The following is a 24543-nucleotide window of genomic DNA, read 5'->3' on the forward strand; positions in this document are numbered from 1 at the left end:
TTAAATCAAAAGACAGAACCATAAGACAATGAGCTGTAAAGCAATAATCAAGTTGGGAAAATAATAGTCGCAGCCATAGCAGAGTATTATAGCTGTTATGATGTATACACTTAAAAATTCAATAACAAACTAAACATGACATTTTTAGCTAGCGTATAAGAAAAAGCAGAAATAAAACAGGCAAACAAGTTGGAGTGGAAAAAAAAAGCTTGCCAGATAAAATTAACTATTTTTATCTCTAGTAAATTGTAAAAGAAACAAAACAAAACCAAAAAACTAAATATATTTAAGGCTAAAGTGATGGCTCTGCAAATTTAGAACACATACTGCCCCTGTAGAAACTGGGGTTTGGTTTCTAGTGCTAGTATCAGCTTTCTTACAACTGCCTGTAGCTGTTGTTCCTGGAGGATGACACCCTTCTCTGAACTCCCAGTGTCCCGACACACACACATTAAAAAAAAAGAATAATGAAAACCTTAAACGTTCTAAAGATAATTTGATGATTGCCATGCTCATAGATTTTCAGAAGCACTAACTTAGACATTTATATTTCATTTTCTTTAAATGGTTCATGTTCTTTGCACAGGAGATTGCACATAAAATCAGATATTTTTTATTCATGATTATTTTCCATGTAGAAGATCTTTTATTTCAATGTATATATTATATAAAGAGCATGCCTGTTTCCTCCATGATGTCTCAAGCCTTTTAAAAGTTTGTTTCGCTATTTAATCTCTGAAAATAACTCCAATAATTCTGTGATTCTTCCTATATAATCCTTGGGGTGGGGGGTTTCCTGTTGCTTTAAGATTTAATATAGAAGTGGTCATTTTTATTTGACTCAGTTTCTGAGACTTCTCTCATATTGCCTACAGTACAAAGACAGAGCTTTGCACACATGTTTTTGTCATAGATTCTTTATATGATAAGTAGTTTGTGTTTTTGTCTTTTTTCACTGGCCTGCAAATTATGTGATATTTATTGTTTTACTTTTATTTGTTCTTTTTTTATTCTAGTATAAATTCTCTTCCCTTTTTCTGATTCTTTACTGTGTTTCATTAATTTGTTACAGTAATTTTTTTCTTTCTTATTTTTTTTTTAAATAGTCATTCCATTTGCTTGCATCTCAAATGATATTTCACTTCCTGGTTTCCCCTCCACAATCCCCCATTTAACATCTGTCCTCCCCTCCTTCCCCTTTGCCTCTATGAGGGTACTCCCCACCTACCCACCACTCCAGCATCCCCCTACACTGGGGCATCAAACCTCCATAGGGCTTCCTCTCCCACAGATTTCAGACAAGGCCATCATATCTATCTGGAGCCATGGATTCCCTCCCTGTACACTCCTTGGTTGGTAGTCTAGTCCCTGGGAGCACTGGGAGGTGCTCTTAACCACTGAGCCATCTCACCAGCCCCAGGAAATATCTTTTTAACCCCAGTACTATATTCTATGAATGCATTTCAGTTAAAATGTTGTTTTAAAAAAAGAAGCCAGAGAAACTTAAAGTGACAATGAGCTGTCCACTTTATGCAGAAGAATGGCATAATTTAACAAGAGCTGTAAGTTCAATGTCATGAAATTGCACAGTGGTGTGCACTCACATATATTGCTGAGCTATGAATCTATTACATAATGTTAGGCAGCAAACTGATGACTTAAAATGAAATTAAAATTATATTTACTTTTCAATTTAATTTTTATAAATTCTTAGCAATCTGTTCCAGAATAAAAAAAAGCAAAGAGTGTGTGTGTGTGTGTGTGTGTGTGTGTGAGACAACGTGTATTATCGTTGTCCTAACTCAGGTTTGTCACTGGACTCTACATTGATAACAAGTGTGTCTGGCTATTCTAGTACAGGCACTCTACAGGCAGGCTCAGCAGAAGCAGGCAGCATCCTTCAGTACAGTTGCACTGACGGTTAGCTCTGAGTGCTCTGAGTGCTCTGAGTGCTTGTGTCTTAATGTTAGAGAAGTGGAATTGGTCAAGTGGCCTCCCTCCTATTTTGGCTTCAGAAGGAACTCTGTTACCTCTTATCGAATACTTCCATGGTCTTTGATATTCATAATAGATGCTTCGTAAAATTAAAAATAATATCTCAGCTCTAAACAAAAAAGGCAATGTGATTCCAGTATAGTACATTTATTACTTGACATCTCTGTGACCAGATAGATACATGCCAAAAATAACTTGTGGGAGGAAAGATATATTTCAGCTCTGTTTCAAAGAGTTGTAGGCCATAATAATAGGGAAGGGATCACGAGGTTAAGGGAAACTGGAGTGTGCAACAGAAATTCCTTATATGGCAGTGGCCTGGACTAGGGGACCAAACTAATGCTCTTAAAGGCCCGCGGACACTGATCAGCTCCATCTCATAAATGCTCCATTACTTTCCAGTAGTGTCACAGATATGGTCCAAGTACTCTGAACATGGCCTGTGGTAGACATTGCAAATTCAAACCATAAATCTTTAGTTACACATAAAGTTTGCAATGTTTTCTACACAAATATAAATTAAGAGTATATTTGCATTTTGTTAGGTGTATATTGTCTTTGGGATTGTGTAAGTTGTCATTTATTTTGTTGGCCACTAGGTGGTGCAGTTTACTAATTTATTATACCCAACCTATAAGCAGAATTTATGAAGTGATCTTTTCTTTAGTTGATTGCCTAGAAATTAGAAAAAGATGTAAGTGACCCACGATGCAATCATTATGGCAAAGCCTGGATTAGAACCCCAGCTTCCTGACCTCTCATTCCCTGATATAGTCATATATTGAAAAATTACTCAAAAATAAGCTCTTATTGACAATAAGACTTTTTCCAAAACAATAATAAAGATATAAGATCCCCCCAAAAGGTATTATTATTAAACATCTTTCAAAAGTATTACACTAACACCTCCAATTTCATAAAAAATACTTTAGTGAGTTTCATCAGTTAGTTTATACAGTCTTTGGTGTAAACTTATGCAGAGCCCACAAGTTCAAACCAGTCTGAAGAATAGATACTAACAAGGAACTTAGTGCATTCAAAGTAGATGTATGGTTGTGGAGGAAATGTGATCCAATATCTTCCTACCAAAGAGCAACATGAACACAGCTGTAGATGAACACTGTGGGCTTCCTCCAAAATTTTAAGACACAAGATGATATTTGTATAAATCACTGTTACCAAGTTATACCTTAGGAAACATTAAAATAATTTTGCTTTCTTTGATAAACTCATTCAGCATGTATAAGGTATAGCAATTGCTGTTAAGTGATAATTAACTGCCTTTTATGGTTTTTTTTTTTAATTTCTAGGTACAAAAGTCAAGAAATAAGCAAGTGCGAGAATTATTCTCCGATGGCTTTAGCATTCATCATGCCGGGATGCTTCGGCAAGACAGAAATTTGGTTGAAAATTTGTTTTCAAATGGGCATATCAAAGTCCTAGTCTGTACAGCCACATTAGCCTGGGGTGTCAATCTTCCTGCACATGCCGTGGTTATTAAGGTAGGAGCTTACCTCCCTTTGCACATGGATTTGTGTCTGTCAAAGCAAGCTCCTGAATTGATTTAGTTAGAAAAATTTTGTCATTTGTCTGTTTCATTGACTGAATGTTGTTTTAGCCAGAATTATTTTCTCCGGTAAAAGTCTAGTTTATATTAAAGAATTTAACTCTATCCTACCTGATGAAGGGATTATTTAAAGTATGCTTTTGGAATCTTCCCATATTTGCCCAATTTCAGGTTCCAGCTCTTCAGGATTATATGTGTGTGCTTATGTAAATTTTATTAACTTTTCCTCATCTAGGGAACACAAATATACGCTGCCAAAAGAGGCTCCTTTGTTGACCTTGGAATTTTAGATGTCATGCAGATATTTGGCCGAGCTGGACGACCGCAATTTGACAAATTTGGGGAAGGAATCATTATAACAACCCACGATAAACTCAGCCATTACCTCAGTTTGCTCACTCAACAAAACCCAATTGAGAGTCAGTTTCTGGAAAGTCTTGCAGATAACCTAAATGCAGAGGTAAGAACTTGGAAGTAAAAGATTGAGTTGGTTGTTTATTTGTAGTATGAGGACTGTAGTGAGGGAAAGAGACAAAATAGAGGCTGCCGGGATGGCTCGGTTGTTAAGGGTGCTCACTGCTCTGCAAAACACCTGGGTTTGGTTCCTACCCAACTGCCCTGAAAGGACAGCCCCAAGGAATCTGACACCTGCTTGTGGCCTTTTCTGGCATCTGTTTGCTTGTGCACACACACACACACACACACACACACTCTCTCTCATTTAAAATTACATCTTTAAAAGTAGAGAAAATAATAGGATAAATGGCAGAATGTTGCTTAATTCACAGCAGTGTAAAAAATTCATGAGACTAATGGGAGCTTGTTGCTAACTATATATCAGAAATCTAAGCTACCTTATAGAGGTGAGGGAAATAGCAATAGTAACAATGTGCATTTTATTTTGCTTTTCTAATAAAATTTACTAGATTTATAAAGTTACTTTATTAGATCGTTTGGTAGCTTTCTTATAAATATTTTATACAAATTATATAAAACTGAGATTTGAGCTTGAGTATCACAATTTGTTTTGCATATGTGTTTGTGCAGCTTCTGTGCTCAAACCTAACTGATCTAAGCAGCCTGAGTATCTAGCATCTTAAGTGGCAAAGAATGTGAACATTTTTAACAATTTAGAATGTATATATGTCGAAGATTAACTGTTTTCAGTTTCCATGCATTCTTAATTATTGCTGTGTTATTGTGTATTTTCCTATACCAGTTTCCTTTCATAGCCTGAAGTTGTCTAAATTATTTCAGTAGGTTTTATGTGAGCATGAACTAAATGAAGGATATACTCACAGTCACAATGTATGCTAGTCTTATGCCATGTCCTTCTTAATGGATTATAGAAGTGTCCCCGACATCCTGCTTGTATTATTCATGTTTTCTCTCAAGAGTTTGAAAAGCAAACACACAGTTCTCTGTTAAGAATAGTGGCCAAAGGAGGATCAGAACTCTTGGAAGCACAGTGCAGTGGCATCCAAAGAATTGCATATGTGGCTGAAGGGTTCAGAGGGAAAGAATACATTGGGTGCCAGGCTGCTGCAAAAATAAAAACAAAAACAAAACACAAAGAAACTTTGTGAAAGCTCTATATGACGTCAGAAAAAGGGGCAGGTAGATAGCCAGTGGGACAAGGCACTTGTATCAAAACCTAGGACTTGAGTTTGTTCCTTTGTTCCTCAGGACCCACGTGGTAGAGGGAAATAACCAACTAACTACTGCACATTATCTTCTGACCTCCACATGTATGCCATGACACACATGGTACATGCAGATAACACTACTAAAAGTCTGTTATAAATGAAAGGGGGAGGGTAATGAAAGGCTTTATTTTCTACTAAGAAAATTACAGGATAGTTAAAAAAGATTAGTAGATAAATTTGACTCCAAGACAATATGTAATAGCTCAGTTTCAGTCCTTGTTTTTGAATATGATTGAATATAAATAACTTTCATGCCTTAAAAACATTCTCTTATTTTTTTCAGTCATAATGCCCAGCAATATGCTTGGATATCTCTAGCACTTCAAGGTCACTTGAAGTTGAGTTTTGAAAATAGTATTCGGATACACAGGTCCATTAAATCTAGTTTATTTTATTGAGCTTATATTTGGCACATCTTAGATAAAATGTAGTAAGTTAAACTGAATTTATTTCCTGGTATTGGTACTTTGCTTTTTCCCATGATCTAGACTAAATATTTTTTAAAATATCAGCAATAGGTTCTCTGCCTTTTACAGTGCAAAAAGGTTGTGCGAGCCGGATCTTATGTCCCCTTGAGGCTAGATACTCCATTTGAAAGAGGGAACCTCAGTTGAGGAAATGACCTCACCAAAGGGCTATGGGAAGTCGGAGGCCCAGTTCACTGTGAGCAGTGTCAAGCCAGTAAATGACACTCCTCTGTGGTCTCTGCATCAACTCCTGCCTCAGAGTCTTCCCTGACCTCCTTGGAGCTTAAGATAAAATGAATCCCTTCTCCCCTAGCTGCTTTGCTTATGGAGTTTTATCACAGCAGTAGCCACCCCAATGAAGACAGATTTCTATGTAGCTTAGTTTAAAGCTCGTGGCGTCTGAATTTTAGTCAACTTAGAACTAGTATGTTTGACCACTTTTTAAGTAGTAAACCCAAGTGCTTTTATAAATATGCAGGAAATACAAACTGAATCAAATACTGTTCTTATCATAGAGCGGTAGACTAGTGTCAGTGACACTAGCCATAGTCTGTGAGTCAAAGTCAATAGTGGTACATATTTTCATCACTAACTTCTTAAATGCTATTTTCAGAAATGTCATCTCACTATGAGCATAATTCCATTTAGATACATAAAAGAATCCATACTTTGAAATTTTTAGCCTTTGTAGTGAGGTATAATCACTGCTAATTTTTCCCCTCATTACTGAAATTTCTTTTCTATTTTTTCTGATGATAATACAAGTTGTATGTGAAATTAATTTTGGTAAAACTGGAAATCAAGTATAAATCATTTCATAGTGTGAATCTGTGTTGTACTATTAAGATCATGGACTTGTGTTTACCCCATCTTTGTTAAGATTCAACACTGACAATGATTAATGAAAAGTTAAACTGGAAAAAGTGTTGTCTCTAATGTCTTTGAATTTATGAATATAACTTTAACTAATTAGACAAATGCATTAAGGATAATTTGAACATAAATGTGTCATGCATATCTTTGCTCTTTGATATCTCATAAGATAACTCCAGTACCGTAAAGCGAAAGATCTCAAGTGCATTCATTCTCTTTATGAGTCCATGAGAGTTTGCACTGAGAGAAAAGCAAGGGTTTGAAGCTTTTTAACAAGTTTTCAGAAGATGTCACTATTCTGCTTTCTTCTAGGAAGCCACCCTTTAAATCTCAGCCATTTTTCTAAAGCTAGGATACTTTTCCTATATTTTAATATTTATTCTTCAGAAGAATTCCATGTGTGCTGTATAGATACTAATGCATATTATACATATACCCAACCTAAGTATAACCATGTTTTCCCATTCTACCTCCTAGTATTCCCCAGTGGAAGTCCTTTGCCCTAGAAAGGCATTCTTCTGATCTTATCAACTTCAGTATCTAGTTTTTATTCTTCTTATTTATAATATAGTAATCTTGTTGGCTTGTGAAAAATCTATTGCATGCCATTCTACCTTGCTATGTAGCACATACCACAATTGACTTACTATAGTCCCCTGATAGCCCCTGCACTTACTTCTAGCCTTAAAGTAAATGTGGGGTGAGATACATTTTTTATGTATTATAAGGCATGTATATGCATGTGTGTGTATATACACATATATGTCTATAAACTTGCTTATTTAGATTTTATATGATTTTAATCAATTTTCAAGGCATAGCTATGATACAAATAATTAAAATATCCTTACATATTAAACTTTAATATATCAACTAGGTATGAAGTATAATTTAAGTCATATATCTAAATTTCCAAAATGGGGTGAGTTATATTTCCTTTAATGGATTTTCATCATTCACACATCTAATGTTTGAAAACCAATGTTCAGTATGAATCCACTGTGAGGCAGGGGAGTTGAGTTTGGAGTAGTTATCCCAGTGGTTATGCATTTCAGCTTCATGCAGGGGGACTGGCACGTGTCCAAGGACCATGCTTTTATGCAAGTGTCTTTGTACAGAATGTACAGGCTTACTGCCGACTAGTAAGGAGAAGGAATACGTTTCTCATCATTACAAGACGCTTTTCATTTATGTCACCAGGTGGCGATAAAGGACTAGCCTCATAACAATGAGGACCATGGAATGAACATGTATTTTTCTGTTCACTGTCTTTCCTTTTTGTGAGTGATTACAGGATTTGCATTACTTGAGCTGATGATCAATACCTGCGTCCTCCTCCTGTTCACCTTATCAGAGGCTGCATCAGCAGGTTACTCATGTTAATTTACTGAGGGAGCTTATTTTGCATTTTATAAATCTTGATTTCTTTTATGTTAAAATAATGTTATATGATCATAAGAAAAATAGTTCCTAAGACATTATAACCTACAAACACACACACGTGTTAGTTTGTTACTTAGCTACTTAGTTACCTGAATAGGAAGAGTATTTCATTGGGTGTAGTGCAGGAAGGGAGTTGGTTGGGGAACACCTACAATACTGCCTATGTCAAACATTATATCTGACATTAAATAGGAGAAAGGGAATGTCTGGGTTTTGCTCATTATCAAACTAGTTTCTTTTTATTTACATTTTTACTAATTTTATTAACTTTTCAAGGGAACATTTCAAGACAAAATGTGTAAGGCCCAGTGTCAACAACTGAACTTTTTAAAACCCTTTTTGAAGACAGTGAAGGTTAGTGGAGGAAGAGGGAAGTGAGAGCTGTAGCAGTTGTGAAAAGTAAGGTTCGCAGAGTAAGCAAAGTTTAAGTCAGCACTGCAGCTGGATGCTAATACTTGGAAAATAATAATACTGCAGAGTTTCTGGCGCAGTAATGAAGTAATTGTATGTTTTCACCTCGTGGATGGTAGAGATGTAAGGGGGAAAGAGGTTAATTGCCAACATACCATGTGTTAACTGGTTTTTCTCATATCCCATGTTCACTATTACCATCTGAAATGTAATAGGATGTGCGTAAGTTTTTGTTTTTTTGAGGTATGGTCTTGCTTTAGTCCAGGTTAACCTCACTGGAAGCCATCCTCCTGGGGCAGTCTCCTCAGGACTGTAATTATACAATTGTGCCCAGTGAGTATGTTTAATTCTTTCATAAACACCATTCAATATAGGACTATATAATACTTAATGGTTAAAGTAGTTATTAGATTTCATAGATTATATATAGAAACATATAAGTAAAGAAATATTTTTCTATTGAAGAAATTCAGACATGCAAATAGATTTCAACTTTCCTTCCTTCCTTCCCTTCTTTCTCCCTTCCTTCCTCTCCTCCTCCTCCTCTTCCTCCTCTTCCTCTTTCTCTTCTTCCTCCTCCTCCTCCTCCTCCTCCTTCTCTTCCTCCTCCTCCTCCTCCTCCTCCTCCTCTTCCTCCTCCTCCTCCTCACTGCTGCTGCTGCTGCTGTCAGGGCTATTCTGTGTAGCCTTAGCTATCCTGGAATTTGCTCTGTAGACGAGGCTGGCCTTGAACTGACAGAGATCCACAAGACTCTGCCTACCAAGTGCTAGAATTAAAAGTGTGCACCATCACTGCCCTGCCAAACATGTTCATTTTTTAAATTTTTTTTAAAGCTCCAGAATAGAAAACTTTTGACTGCCCCACCTATAATTCCTTAGTAACTATGTAGCTCCTTATTGACTCAAATTTAGGGTTTGTTTGGTCGGTTGGTTTGCATGAGTGGGTAGGACACTGTTAAAAATTCAGTCTATGGCTTTGTATGTACTAAGCATACTCTCTTCCACTGTACTATATTACCAGCTAATCTACATATATATCTAATAGAATTAGTTACATAAAATTAAAATTATAGGAATTAAAACATATGACATTTCTCTATTATAAATGCTAAAATGACTTTCTAAAATGCTTCCTAAAATTATATAGAAATAAAGCAAATTTAACTTTCAGTTTCTTTAATATTAGTACCTTAGTTATTACTTTCCTTGTTTTTTTTTCTTTCTAAGATGTAATAATTTATACAGAAATCATCTCTTACTAAATTGAGCTAAGGATTTATAAAAGAATTACAGGTGTCAAGTCTCACACTTGGGATACTCTCCCAGAAAGCACTGCTGCTTCCAGTTGGTCTGCTAGATAATCACATATATGTCACACAAGTGTCTCATTCAAATTCTGTTAATGTCACTGTCTAATAATTATTTTCTTTAAACAGAGCTCATATTACTTGTATTTTAAAATCATTAATTGATGCTTTTTTAAGTTAGTACATGTCAAAAATACATTAAACTGCCATATTGTACATACCATTTACTTTCTGAACATAACCTAAACATTCGTTTTTTATTATGTTCATACATATAAATTCTTTTTAAATAATGAAAGCACTTCTTGTTTTGTTAGACTATTGTTTTCATGTTTGATTTTCTTTTTTTTCTTTTTTTTCCCTTTTTTTTGGGGAGGGGGGGTGTTTCGAGACAGGGTTTCTCTGTATAGCCCTGGATGTCCTGGAACTCACTTTGTAGACCAGGCTGGCCTCGAACTCAGAAATCCGCCTGCCTCTGTCTCCCAAGTGCTGGGACTAAAGGCGTGCGCCACCATGCCCGGCTCATCTTTGTTTTTCTTATTGTTAGTGCTTTGGAGATGGAATCTTGTCACTCTTACAGCCAGGCTAGCTTCAAACTTAGGGCATGCTGCAGCTATACCTCCACATTGAGGCAGTGGTTGTCACCATTTTTGGCAGGATATTTTTAAATTATAAGTATTAATTTGTATAATCATGCTTTTTTGTAGAAATGGTTCCAATTTTCTATTGTGTTCTGGTTGTGTGTCTATCCCAGTACTAAGACTATCTGAATACACAAAGCCAACTTTCCTTCTGTGTTTTTAGTAATTACTGCCCAGAAGCAGGGAAGTACATGCACATAGTAGGACTTTATTATTCTAGTATACTTATATTAAACTTTTCAGAAAAAAATTGAATATTTCAATTTCAATTGAATATTTCAGAAACAAATTGAATATTAAGTGAATTAGGAAAAATAACAAATAACACAAAAGTCCTTTAATACTATATAAAATAAAGTTCATTCATGGAAAACATCAAAAGCCATAAAATTGAAGAAATTCGGCTTTTAGATATCATTTCTAATATACTGTTTTCAATTATACTAGGCAACCGTGATGTTTAACAAATTGAAAATACCATGCCTACCAATTATGCTTGCCTTTTTTAAAAAATATATAATACCTATTTTCAAAAACTAATTTCTGACAAAGTAGCGTTTGCCGTAGTGTTTGTCTTTCATGTGTTGCTTTACCGTCTTCTGTGTTCTTGTTTTGCAGATTGCGCTGGGGACAGTCACCAACGTGGAAGAGGCAGTGAGGTGGATGAGTTACACTTACCTCTATGTGCGCATGCGAGCAAACCCGCTAGCATACGGCATCAGTCACAAAGCGTACCAGGTACACAGCTCACGGGGAAAATAAAAACAGCAAAACGCTCAAGCTTGCTTTTGGGTTGTGTGATCTTTTCATAATGTGAAAATAAATATTTGTTCCTCTCACCTCATTTGAAAAAGAGTTAGGGAACTGGAAGAAAATTTCAGAGCTGTAATGTTTTTTAAATAACGCTGAGCAAGATGAAATTGACCCTGATAATTATATTACTTTAAATCTCTTTTACCACTAATACTATTAAATCCGTATTATGTTTTGATGAAGCAGTTTTCAGATAGATTTCTATGTCCAGTATTTTGCTGTGTTTGTTTTAAACTGATATATTAGTTTGGGAGTAAACTGGACAGGAAGAAATTTATGATGATGTTTTAATAATAGGCTTATGTTCTATGTAATCTGTTCCCCTTATCAAGTTGCTTTGCCCTCGATTCTGAAATATTTAAGTGGTGGCAGTGATGAGTTATCATCATAACTCTTTGGAGGCCAGGATCACTTTCATGTATCAGTGCATAGGCAGACTGAGAATTGGATACATGTGGGCACAGCCTTTCCTCTGAGCTTTACGGTTGTGTGGTCCATATGGCTTACAGATTCCATGTGATCTTGTTTTTTCTTTAGAACTCTGCTTTTGTGCTGTAAGTGCTTCCTAATTACAGAAAAAATCCTGTTGTGGTCTAATGAAAACATTATTTCACTATCATCATGTGGATATTCACTTATGTCAACTCAAAATTATCAAAAAGATTTAATTTAACTCAAAATCTTTCTCCTTTTACAATAACACATATCTGATCTTGTTACCAAAGCCAATGCTAGGGCTTTACTTTTGTTTATCCTTTTCCTGTGCAGTAGATTTCACAAAATTTCATACAGAAGCTACAACAGCTAGTGCCAAAAGTAAGCAACAAGTGCCAGCGATGCTACTCTGAAACCTGAGTTTTCATATTTGGCTTTTCCCCTAGTATTCCACTACCTTTCTTTTTTTCCATTTTTTCATTCTGGTGGTGTTTTGGTTTTTTTGGATTTTTTTTTAATGTTTTTTTTTTGTTTGTTTGTTTGGTTGGTTTTGGTTTTTCAAGACAGGGTTTCTCTGTATAGCCCTGGCTGTCCTGGAACTCACTTTGTAGACCAGGCTGGCCTCGAACTCAGAAATCTGCCTGCCTCTGCCTCCCCAGTGCTGGGATTAAAGGTATGGGCCACCACGCCTGGCTTTCATTCTGGTTTTTAAGTCAGAGCTTTATTTTACAGACAAATTGATTGGTTGCTAGATACAGGTTTTCATTATAATCAGTAAGTTTATACACAGTAAACATAAAACACTGGATGTTCACATTACAAGTAAAAGGATTGTGATAATTAAGGCCATTATGAAAATTGTCCAAAGGGGTAAGACTTACCTTGGTGCATATGTGATATGTTGAATGAGAAGTGTTTCCCATAGGAAGCTTGCTGCATTTGAACACTTCATCCTAAGTTGGCAGTGATTTTTGGAAAGGCTATAGGACAGTGGTTCTCAACCTGTGAGTCATGACATATAGTCCGTTTACATGGTGGAATACTATTCAGCTATTAAAAACAAAGACATCGTGAATTTTTCAGGCAATTAGAAGACTTATAAATGATAGCAATATTAACTCATTTGATTTTGAAGCTATTTTTTATATTTCTCTACTCCATTAAAAATCTTATTTTACTTCATTGCTTACAGCTAAGAGGAATCTTAGAGACTTGGTATATGTCACGTATATAAATATGCAGGTACACATAAATATATATACAGCATAACAATAAGAGTAATTTTTCAGGTATTGGTTTAATAACATAATTGCTGCTTATAAAAAGACTAGGGCAGGTTTTGGTCACACATGTCTGTTAAAAGGAGCTTCGAAAAGGGCAGAATAAGAGAATTATAACGGGGAGGCCATCCTAGAGCACATTGTGAAACGATCTCATCAGTTCAAAGCAACAACAACAAAGATTGTATTGTAATAGATTCAATACTATAAAAATATCCAATATTCCTCTTTATTTCAATTTTTATGATAAGCAAAATAGTTTTCCCATTAGGAATTTTGAAAATGCATGGACAGTTATTCAAGAACAATTGAAGTATTTTTGAAAGGATCATTACTGGGCAAGAGCACTCTTACCCATTTCCCCATGAATACTAATACTAATCCTCTTGAAATGTTAATATGGCTCAATAATTTTAAGGCCCTATTTGTTATAGCAGAAAACAAATTTATATCTAACTTTATTATTATCTATCTTATATTCTATAATATTTGAAGAAAATGTACAAATTGATAGCACCAGTTGTTTTTAAGCTTTACTTAGTAATAATCTCTTCTTTTTTCTTAAATATTAAAATATACATGCATACACATATGAAAACTGAAATCAGTATTTTGAAAGGACATCTGCAGTTCTGTGTTCATGGCAGCAAATTTCACAGTACCCAAAAAATGAGCACAACTCATCACATGTCCATCAGCTGATAGATAGATGGACATGGAAAATGTGTTCCATACATACACTGAATAGTATTCTTCAGTAAAAATTAAATCCTGTGCATTGTGGCCACATCTCTGGAATGAGAGACTATAGGACAGATTAAATGCTACAGACATAGAATGACAACTTCTGTATGATATTACTCACATGTGAACACCAAGTGTTGGGAACATAGAAACTGAGAATACTGTAGAGATGCCCAGAGGCTGAGAAGAGCAGGGATGTGAAAAGTTTGGTCAGTGTGTACTGAGTTACAGTCACTTAAAAAGCCGGATATTTTCCATGATGTAATACCACAGGTGAGAACAGCGCCAGCATGCTGTGCTCTTATTTCACAAAGTTAGCAAAAGCGTGTGTTATAGAGAAATGATACATGTTTACAGAGATATTTTACATCGTTGCCAAATTGTGTATTAATAAAAACGACATACTATACCTTTAACATGTTCAGTTTTTTTATATGCCATTTTAAAAATGAGCTTAATTTCATTCTAAATGCTCAAGAAAAAGCATGTTAATTTCTGTAAGAAAGCATATGCAGTAACTTTATGAAGAGTTTGATGCATACATATATATTTCTTTCATATAGATTGACCCAACACTAAGGAAGCATCGAGAACAGCTCCTTATTGAAGTTGGACAAAAGTTGGATAAAGCAAAGATGATTCGTTTTGAAGAACGAACTGGCTATTTTTCTTCTACTGATTTGGGTAGAACTGCCAGCCACTTCTATATTAAATACAACACCATTGAGGTAATATACTGAATGGAACAAATGCAACAATATCTTCATTTTTATGTTTAAATAATTTCTAGTCTTCAGAATATGCTGATAATGCAAAATAACAAAAGCATTCAATACAATAAAATATAGTTTTGCTAAATCAATAATACTCTCAATGTACAAATAAGATTTTAAATAGTCTGGGTTCCATGCCAACCAGCCAAGCATACTGTTAAGTCCTAAGGAACAAATGCCAGATTGTATTAAATGGGAAATGAAGTGTTCTGCCTGGTTGTGTGTCAGCTTGAATTAGCTAGAGTCATCGGCGAGGAAGGAGCCTCAGTTGAGGAAAAGCTTCCCTGAGCTCCAGCTGTAAGGCATTTTCTCAATTAGTAATCAATGAAGGATGGCTTGGCTCATTATGGGTGGTGCCTTCCCTGTGCTGGTGTTCCTGGATTCTATAAGGAAGCAGGGTGAGCAAGCCAAAGGAAGCAAGCCTTTCAGCAGTATCCTCTACATCAGCTCCTACCTCCAGGATCCTGCCACGCTTGAGTCCCTGTCTTGATTTCCTTTGATGGTGAACAGTGATATGGAAGTGAAACCTGAAGAAACCCTTTCTTCACCAACTTGCTTTTTCATCATAGTGTTTTGTCACAGCAATAGAAACCTTAAGATAATTTTTTTTAAAAGTCAAAAACAAAATTTGCAACTTACTAAGAACCAGTGGGTAGAGTTAAAACTATTTACTAGGACACACTGACTCTTGCAGCCTGAGGAATTTTGAGGGTTAGTATTTTAAACATGCAATGAAAACTTACTACCTTTTTTAATATTTCTGTTTTGTTTTGTTTTTTTCAAAGAATAGTTCTCGGTGTGGGAGTCTCAATTTTGTGGCCAGTTCTAGTGTCTTAGTTTCTAAATGCAAATGACTCCCAAGTCTGCTTCCCAACTGCTGAGTACTAGGCAACATGCCAACATGTCTGGCTTACTTATTTCCTTCTGAATTGATCCTGCATCAGAAGAGGTTCCACTGTAATATTTGAATTTATCCATATTCTCTGTGCATTTATATGTGTGTGTGTCAATGCATGTTGAAAAGTAACAGTGATCATTCATGAGAAGACTTAAATTTGTTTTATTTATGGTCATGTTTTGAATTTTATATTGATTTTTTGCTGGGGACTTTTATAAATGTCTTTAATATAAAAAGAATCGTGGTGGCACACGCCTTTAATCCCAGCACTTGGGAGGCAGAGGCAGGCGGATTTCTGAGTTCAAGGTCAGCCTTGTCTACAAAGTGAGTTCCAGGACAGCCAGGACTACACAGAGAAACCCTGTCTCAAAAAAAAAACAAAAAACAAAAAAACAAAAAAAGAAAGAAATCATTCCAGTTAGTTTTCTTCAAATACAGAAATATCAGTTCATATGAAATGTAGCTTTTGTACTGATACATTGTTTGTTTATACGTAGAACAGGTCTTAGAAAATACTAGTTTTTTCCTGGATTTTCCAAAATAAACTTAATGATTGCATAACAGTTAGATTTCCTTAAATCCTTTTGACATTTATTATCTTACAACTGTGATCTGGGATTCCTTCAACCCAGTACCCAGCCTTTTGTCTTCCATCCCCTGTTCATCATCTGCTCATTTCCTCTATTACACAATCTTTCTTGGATGTCTCCTCGTTAGCAGACTGTTAGCAGACCAAGTCCATTAGCAGTTCTTCCAGATATGCCTGCCACCTTTCACCATCATTCTATATGACCTCTACCTGCTTTTCTTTATCTGGTTTCGTTGATAAGACTATTATAAGAATCATCAGATTACTGTTTTCTACTTATTTCTCTGCAATTTATATATAATTAATGTAGTATTTGTAACTGATCCTGATTAGATTTATGTATTCACCTACCAAAATGTTTTGATGAACGTATTTTAGGCATGTAATGTAGATTTTGCTAAATACCTGCCTTTATTTATATTCTCGCTCTTATAGATCTTCATAATTTGAGGATGTCTATAAAATGAGAATTTTCAATATTGTACAACAAATATCTGTATGGTTTAGGGCTCCATTTTCTAAGTTTGTATAATTTACAGTAGGATATGCAACTTAACACTTCATTGGATTTCTAATTTTAATCATATTTATTTTGACAGACATTTAATGAACTCTTTGATGCACACAAAACAGAGGGTGATATCTTTGCTATTGTTTCCAAAGCTGAAGAATTTGATCAAATTAAGGTAAGATATTTTGAGGTTAGTATTAAATATTATTACATAAGTACATAAATTCATTTATCAGCTTGTAATTAATTGCTAGATCTCAACATAAGAATTAAACATCATATTAAATTTTGAGTATCAATACATCAAAAATTTCCACTATCCTAAATTATACCTCACAACATTTGTTGCTTTTGCCCAAAATCAATAATTCTGTAGATTTTGTAGTATTAAAACTATCAAATGAATTTGGGGCAATATTACATGCCTTTAGTCCTAGCATTTAGGAGACAGAGGCTGAGGATCTCTGAGTTTGAAGCCATTCTTGTCTCCATAGCAAGTTCTAGGCAACCCCAAGTTACAAAATGAGATTTTTTTTTTTCTCACAGAGAGGTGTAGGGGGAGGTAGGAGAGAGAAACTATTAAATATTATCAGTGGGTAGCCTTTGAACTATTAAAATATAAAATTCATTAAAGAAAATACAAAATACATGAATGATTAGATTTAGATTTGAGTATTTCTGCACTATCCATATTTTAATTTAATCTCATTAACAGTAAAAACTTCAGTACTTTGAACATTGTAGTTCACAACTTTAAGTTGTGAGTGTGTTATGCCTTATAAAAATATGTGACTATAGTGAATGTATTTGAAGATAATCAAGTTTGCCCTAATCCAGTTGGGCAGAGGTTTAACTCTGATCAAATAAAAAATGAAATCTCATCAACTGAAGGATGATAAGGTCAGATGATTTAATTCTTATGGCATAGCAAATTTTTATATGTCAATTGCAACTTTAATATTAGTTATGAATAATAAAATATAATTGTATCAGCTTCAAGATAGTTTCAGATTGTATTTTACAACTACCTGTGTGCAAAGTAATATTTTCAGCACTACAAAAAGAAAGCATTGTCATATAAAATGGAAGCTTGTACAAACATAAATTGAAGTTCAATTTGAATAAGAAAATGTTCATTAGTTCACCTAAGTATTACTATAAAAACATAATTCTTCTAGGTCAGAGAAGAAGAAATAGAAGAATTAGATGCCTTGTTAAACAATTTCTGTGAACTCTCAGCTCCAGGAGGTGTGGAAAATAGTTATGGGAAAATAAATATCCTACTTCAAACCTACATCAGCCGAGGAGAGATGGACAGTTTCTCCCTCATATCAGATTCTGCATATGTCGCCCAGGTAAGAGTCGTGATCCCTCCCCATTCTGCTTTGAAGACTACTAAATTAATCCATGTCACACTGAGAATGCTGCCAGCTGCAATTTTATTTTAGACCTCTTTCCATCATTTATGCATTCTTTCTTATGGGTCAGGACTGGAATTCATTTGGCTATAACAAACTTACTGTTAAATATGATTTAATGAATGTATTTCATTTTACATGTTTGTTTTGCTGGGTCTCTCTTTTAAGTGAGTAATCTCAACAGACATGGTAGCACACAGAGCATAGGTGAACCTCTGAGTACAAGGTCAGCTCACACCTTTAGTCCCAGCACTCGGGAAGTAGAGGCAGACAGGTTTCTGAGTTCGAGGCCAGCCTGGTCTACAAAGTGAGTTCCAGGACAGCCAGGGCTATACAGAGAAACCCTGTCTCGAAAACAAAAATAAAAAAAAAAAAAAGAGAGAGAGAGAGAATAAAACCAACTTTGCCCCTTCTTAGAATTGGGAAGAAAACACCCATGGAAGGAGTTACAGAGACAAAATTTGGAGCTGTGACAAAAGGATGGACCATCTAGTGATTGCCATATCCAGGGATCCATCCCATAATCGGCTTCCAAATTCTGACACCATTGCATACACTAGCAAGATTTTGCTGAAAGGACTCAGATATAGCTGTCTCTTGTGAGACTATGCTGGGGCCTAGCAAACACAGAAGTGGATGCTCACAGTCAGCTATTGGATGGATCACAGGGCCCCCAATGGAGGAGCTAGAGAAGGTATCCAAGGAGCTAAAGGGAACTACAACCCTATAGGTGGAACAACAATATGAACTAACCAGTACCCCGGAGCTCTTGTCTATAGCTGCGTATGTATCAAAAGATGGCGTAGTCGGCCATCACTGGAAAGAGAGGCCCATTGGACTTGCAAACTTTATATGCCCCAGTACAGGGGAATGCCAGGGCCAAAAAGGGGGAGTGGGTTGGTAGGGGAGTGGGGGGGTTGGGTATGGGGGACTTTTGGGATAGCATTGGAAATGTAAATGAGGAAAAATACCTAATAAAAAATTTTAAAAAAAAGAGAGAAATTTAAAAAAAAAAAACAAAAAAAAAAACCAATGACCTTTTCTACCACTGATACCTATCAGCTATTAAGTATAAATTAGGGACAGGCCTATTCAACCCTACACTTTGCTCATGAGCTATTGGCTAATATTAGAATGTGGGGAAGGGGCAATGATTGTCTTCAGTGAATCCACATTGGAGCCCACTAGGCGCCAATGGACAGTTGCAAGCCCATAGGCATATTCATGACTCCGCTTAAGGTCTATGGATTACTAAACAAATGACATGAATGAGAAAGGGCCTTTCAGGAAGAGAGTGTTGATAGAGTAGGAGAGGGTATGGTGAGAGCAGCCACAGTATACATGTTCTGATTTACCAAAGAAAAAATTTAATAAAATTACCATTTAAAATATAAACCTTTAATAATCTCCAAAGTTAATGATAAAGGAAGGCGACAAAACAAATGGAATCAAGATGTTATGGTAGTTTTTAACATAATTGTATATGTCAATCAATTTAGTTACCATAGACCATTTTCAGTCTTAAGAGTTAAGGTTGAACAGAGTTCTTGACTCCTGGCATCAAATAAAAGTCTTCCTGAATTCTTTGTAAATTGCTTAAAAACTTCAACTTCAATTCATAGTATTCTTAGGGGCATGTCAGCCTGTCTCTTATATTTTTGCTACTTCAGCAACCTGTCATCTACCTTGTTTGCCTTTTGTCTCTTCCTATTTCATCCTTGCTTAGAGTGTGTAAGGCAGAGCTTCCTACAAATGTAGAAATAAGCTGCCCTCTGCGAGTTTAATAAGTGGCATTCACACAATAGTAATGTGACTATTCCCATTCTAACTGAAAATAATTAAGACTATATAAGGAAAGTTGTTCATAATTCAAGTATGTGGTGTGATTTGTCCTTCTGACTCTAGTTGGGATAATACATTTATTGACATTTAAAAGTGTGTTGTTATCAAGCTCTCTGTCTTCCCCTTTTGTTCTTCAGAATGCAGCTAGAATTGTCCGTGCTCTCTTTGAAATTGCACTGAGGAAACGTTGGCCTACCATGACCTACAGGCTTTTGAATCTTAGTAAAGTCATTGACAAGAGACTCTGGGGTTGGGCTAGCCCTTTGAGACAATTTTCTGTGTTACCACCACACATTCTAACAAGATTAGAAGAAAAAAACCTTACTGTGGATAAACTCAAAGACATGAGAAAAGATGAAATAGGTAAGAAAGTAGCAAAAAAATCTTTACATGTATTTAAATATGTAGATAAAATATATTGATTGGTAATAAGTATGCTATATTTCCAAATTAAGACATTGTTGACAGTATTTATGAAATCATTTTTGCCTAACTAAGCTAAATAAAAACATCTTCCCACATTCTATTAAATAACTTAACTAAATTAGCAATTAGAGTATACATTATTTAATGTTTAATTATTTTATACATAGACTCTTACCCATAACTGATGAGAATTATTTGGTGATGTCCATTCACAATTAAATTCAATATTTAATTAATTTGAATAAATTTTATCATGTGTATCAGCAGCTTTACTTTTTTTAAAATTTAAATTTTTATTTTAAAATTGTGTATGGTATCTGAGAATATAGCCAAATAGTGGAACACTGGAAATCTCCTGCACTGGAAAAGGTAAAATAAAGAAGAATTTGTTAAGGATAAGCTTTCCCATTCACCTGAGTTTAGCAATCTTAATTGCACAATCCACATATTTAAGCACAGTTGATACAATTTTGTAAATAGAATTTGTGTTCCTTTTCAACATAATATTTAAAAGTCCTTGCCACATATATTTCCATGAGATGTAATATTTTATTGCAAAGTATGTAATGTAAGTAAGAAATACTTTGCTTCCGAATAGTGTGGATATTGCCCCTGCAGGATGGCAGGCTGCACATCACAAGGACTGCTGCTGTTGGGATCCCAGAGTTATTAAGAAAAAAGAAAAGAGACTAGGAGCTTTTTTACACTTAAAATTGAAAGATATTTTTGATCAAAAGATGACAAGAGAACATCAATAGAAAGAAATGTGATTGTTAAAAAGGAAACTTGAGAAAGTATAGTAAATGTGTATTTTTTAAGTAGAAGTTATTAACTTTAATTTTCAAATTCAGTTAAGGTTGAAGTATTTGATTCAAAAACGTGTGACCTTCAAGAAAATTCTTTGCTTAAGAGCTAAGATAATCCTGAAAATAGAAAATGTACTCTAGTTCAACTTGCTAATATTAGTCACATTTATGTATAGTCAGTTACATTTATATTTTGTAATGCCCTACTTCCATACATACCTGCATTTTACAATGATTATGAAAATAAGTATACGTAGCTAAATTATGCAGATAGACTATAATTTATATTTTTTCTTTGTATTTTCAGGAATTGCATGTGGATGAGTGAATTGTGTTTGATTTTACTGAATCATTTCCATTATTGTATAAAGTTCTGAAATGACTTTTAACAAAATACTTCATAATTCTATACTGTGTCATAAGACTGGGCTAGAAAGAAGTGAGTTTCTTTTTAGTTGTTCAGATAGTATCAAGGCTCAGCAATTTTCAGAACCCTATTAATACCCAAAGAAACCTTGATACTGAGTTTCTATGCTATGAATTGCTAATTCAAGTTAACTATTACAAAATATTCAAACATGCCAGGTCAAGAATGTCAGCTATTTTACATAGCAAATCATAAAACAAGCAGTAAAATCGCAGACTCTTAAATCTCATTTACAAGTCAGATTATTCGGGGCACAGTTTTTTCTATGTGATACTTTCCTTTCAGGTCACATTTTGCATCATGTGAATATTGGACTGAAGGTCAAACAGTGTGTTCATCAAATTCCTTCTGTTACAATGGAAGCTTCCATTCAGCCCATCACACGGACTGTCCTCCGAGTATCACTGAACATCCACCCTGATTTCTCTTGGAATGACCAGGTAGAGATGGAAACACCTAAATCCATTTTAGTAGAGGCACTCAAGTGTCTCTGCTGCATGCCCCGCTAAACCTTCTTATAGCTGTTCCAGAAGCGTGTGGGAAACCCGTATCACCCACTCTGTGTGTCTGTGTGTAAGAAATAGATGTCTTAATTAGCAGCATTATGCCAGTATAAAATGTAGTATATTGACATGTCAACAAATGAGCTCTTTCAGCATCTACAGGATTTGCAGTTTCAACACTGAATTACATGTCAGTAGATGGAGCTTCCTAAACTGGGCCATACTTTCTTTGTTCTTCCATATTCTCCATGTTAACATTTTCACCATTTCTATTTTGTCATTTAAGCTAGGCACTAATGTGATATTTTGTTTGCTAACAGACATTTTTAAATATCAGTATTATAAAGTTTCCATTATCTCTTTTTCTTAAACTTTAGGCTAGTAGGAACAACACTCTACATTTTCTTCCTTGTCACAAGTTTCTTTGATATGAGATTCCTTCTTCAGTGACATTCAAGTGTAGCATTAGCCAAGATTAGTAGATTTTTCATCTTTATGTCTCTGAATATGTATTAGTATCATACATAACTCTTGTTCAAGATGTCTTTCCTTGGTTCCTCACATACTTTCTTTTTTTTTAACGCCCCATTCCTTATTTCCTACTTAAAACCATATATAATTTAAAGGCAGCAGTACTGTTGACGGTAGTTTCAATCATGAGCTTGATTCCTAGTGCCACATGAAATAGGTATGCTAGCATATCCCACAGTCGCAGACCTCAGAGGGAGCTCAGCACAGTGAGGTTCAGACCAGCCTGGCCTACTAAAGATTCTTTCAAGGCAAAATAAGGGTAAACTAGTAGTAATAATCTCTGAATTATCTTTCTACGTAGTCAGTATCCTTTGAACAAATCAATGTATTAGAAATTATAAATACAAACACAAGTCAGAATCTTTTTGCTTAGAATAGATCTGTAAACAAGTCAATCAATAATTGGCATATGCCTGTTTACCACATACTTATTATATGAATCAAGTTAAATATGAGTGAATGAATGTTATCTAGTCACATTGTAAAATCACCGTTCTATGCTTCTAACCAGATGTACAGTGACATTGCTCAGACTTCTGAGACCCAGAATTTCCTAATGTATAAATATGCATAATAATGATTAATATTTATTCTCAGAATTTCTGAGGAAAAAGTGATAATAGTATAATTATGCTTTAATATTTCTCTAAAAATAGAATTTTATGCAAAATATAAAACTATAGTTAGCCTGAAAAAAATCATATTTGAAATTTTAGATTTTTTGCTTATTTATGGAGTTAATGAAACTTTTGTTGTTTTGGCTATCTTCTGCTAGCATCCATAATAACCCTTTAGTTTATACTCTCAGGTAGATGTTAAAGTCTTCAACATTAGAAAGCTGAACCCTGAAGGAAGGAAGATAGACAATGGATAATCTTGTGCAATAAAAGGTCTACAAGTAGAGTAGCTGATGCAGTGTTTTGGGTCCAGGATCTTTTCATTTCTGTCTTTCCGACACTGTTGAGTGCTTTCCAAATGTTTTATACTTCCCTTTCCAAATATAACTGTTTAACCAAGCAAGGAAACACATCCCTACTCCCTCAGCCCAGAGCACAGATTCTGCCAGTATTTGCCATGGCTGTTCCTTTACTTGCTATCAGGAGAATTTCCTGCTCTGACTATCTTATGAGAATCAGAGTTGTCCAGGCGTTGTGGGAAGAAGTGAATATGGGCTAAGATACTGGGCCTTGTAAAAGGAATAAGGCTGACATGGATAGACAAAATATGGCCTGCTCATCCAGTGAAACATTAACTGTCAGCAAGGGGTGAAGTAGTGATTCATACTGAATAAGATTAAAAAGCCAGTCATAAAAGTCTATGATTCCCTTTCTTTAAAATATGCAGAATAGGCAATCTGTAGTGAGTAGTTATAGCTAGTGGATGCATTTGTTTCCTCTGGTGATTGGACAGTTATAGTTGTGCAGCATTGTAGATACATTCAGTTGCCTTTTATACTTTAGGTAAACTAGTAAACTATATCATTAGCACATTGCTAAAGACAAAAATGTAAAAACAGACTATGTCTTGAATTGTGCTACTTATTAGAACTGTAATACTACTCACTGTTCTAGGTTCATGGAACAGTGGGGGAACCATGGTGGATTTGGGTAGAAGATCCTACAAATGACCATATTTATCACTCGGAGTACTTTCTAGCTCTTAAAAAACAGGTAAGTACATATTTATGAGGCTATTCCGTTATTTTGCTACCATGAAGATAATCTGCCACTCATTTTATCTCTGTGATACCATTCCATTAAAGTTTTATTTACTATTATTTCTGCCTCTGTAGTGTTAAAGGAAGACAGTAATTAAATGTATGGTGTTGGTAAATCAATGTAATCATTGCTTGCAAACTTTAATTATCATTTGGTTATGTCTTCCAGGATTGTAGAATATGAAACTAGGTGAAATAAGTAATGAATAGGTGATATATACATAGAGTAGTAAGAACATTGAATCACATTGTGAAAATTCTTTACAAATCATTCATCAGCCCTGAAAAATACCTGCAAGTAGTAGTATATGCACTAAACAGGTTACATTTATATATTTTGGAATGTTTGCAGACATACATGCACGCACGCATGCACACATATGCATGTAAGAACAACTGATGAGAAAAGAGGCCATGGAT

General features: G+C 35.1%; 1 protein-coding gene across 3 annotated transcripts in view; it reads left to right on the plus strand.

Annotated features, from left to right (window-relative positions):
• Ascc3 (activating signal cointegrator 1 complex subunit 3) overlaps window positions 1-24543 on the plus strand; it is a 258540-nt gene that overhangs the window by 103972 nt on the left and 130025 nt on the right. For all 3 annotated transcript variants that reach the window (XM_030245389.1, XM_030245388.1, NM_198007.2), the window contains 9 exons: window positions 3306-3497; window positions 3798-4022; window positions 11029-11148; window positions 14246-14410; window positions 16542-16628; window positions 17632-17808; window positions 19851-20076; window positions 21658-21812; window positions 23978-24076. In XM_030245389.1, the coding sequence (XP_030101249.1) occupies window positions 3306-3497; window positions 3798-4022; window positions 11029-11148; window positions 14246-14410; window positions 16542-16628; window positions 17632-17808; window positions 19851-20076; window positions 21658-21812; window positions 23978-24076 (1446 nt within the window). The remainder of the gene's footprint in view (window positions 1-3305; window positions 3498-3797; window positions 4023-11028; window positions 11149-14245; window positions 14411-16541; window positions 16629-17631; window positions 17809-19850; window positions 20077-21657; window positions 21813-23977; window positions 24077-24543) is intronic.

Source organism: Mus musculus, chromosome 10, assembly GCF_000001635.26.
Source record: "Mus musculus strain C57BL/6J chromosome 10, GRCm38.p6 C57BL/6J".
NCBI classification, from domain to species: domain Eukaryota; kingdom Metazoa; phylum Chordata; class Mammalia; order Rodentia; family Muridae; genus Mus; species Mus musculus.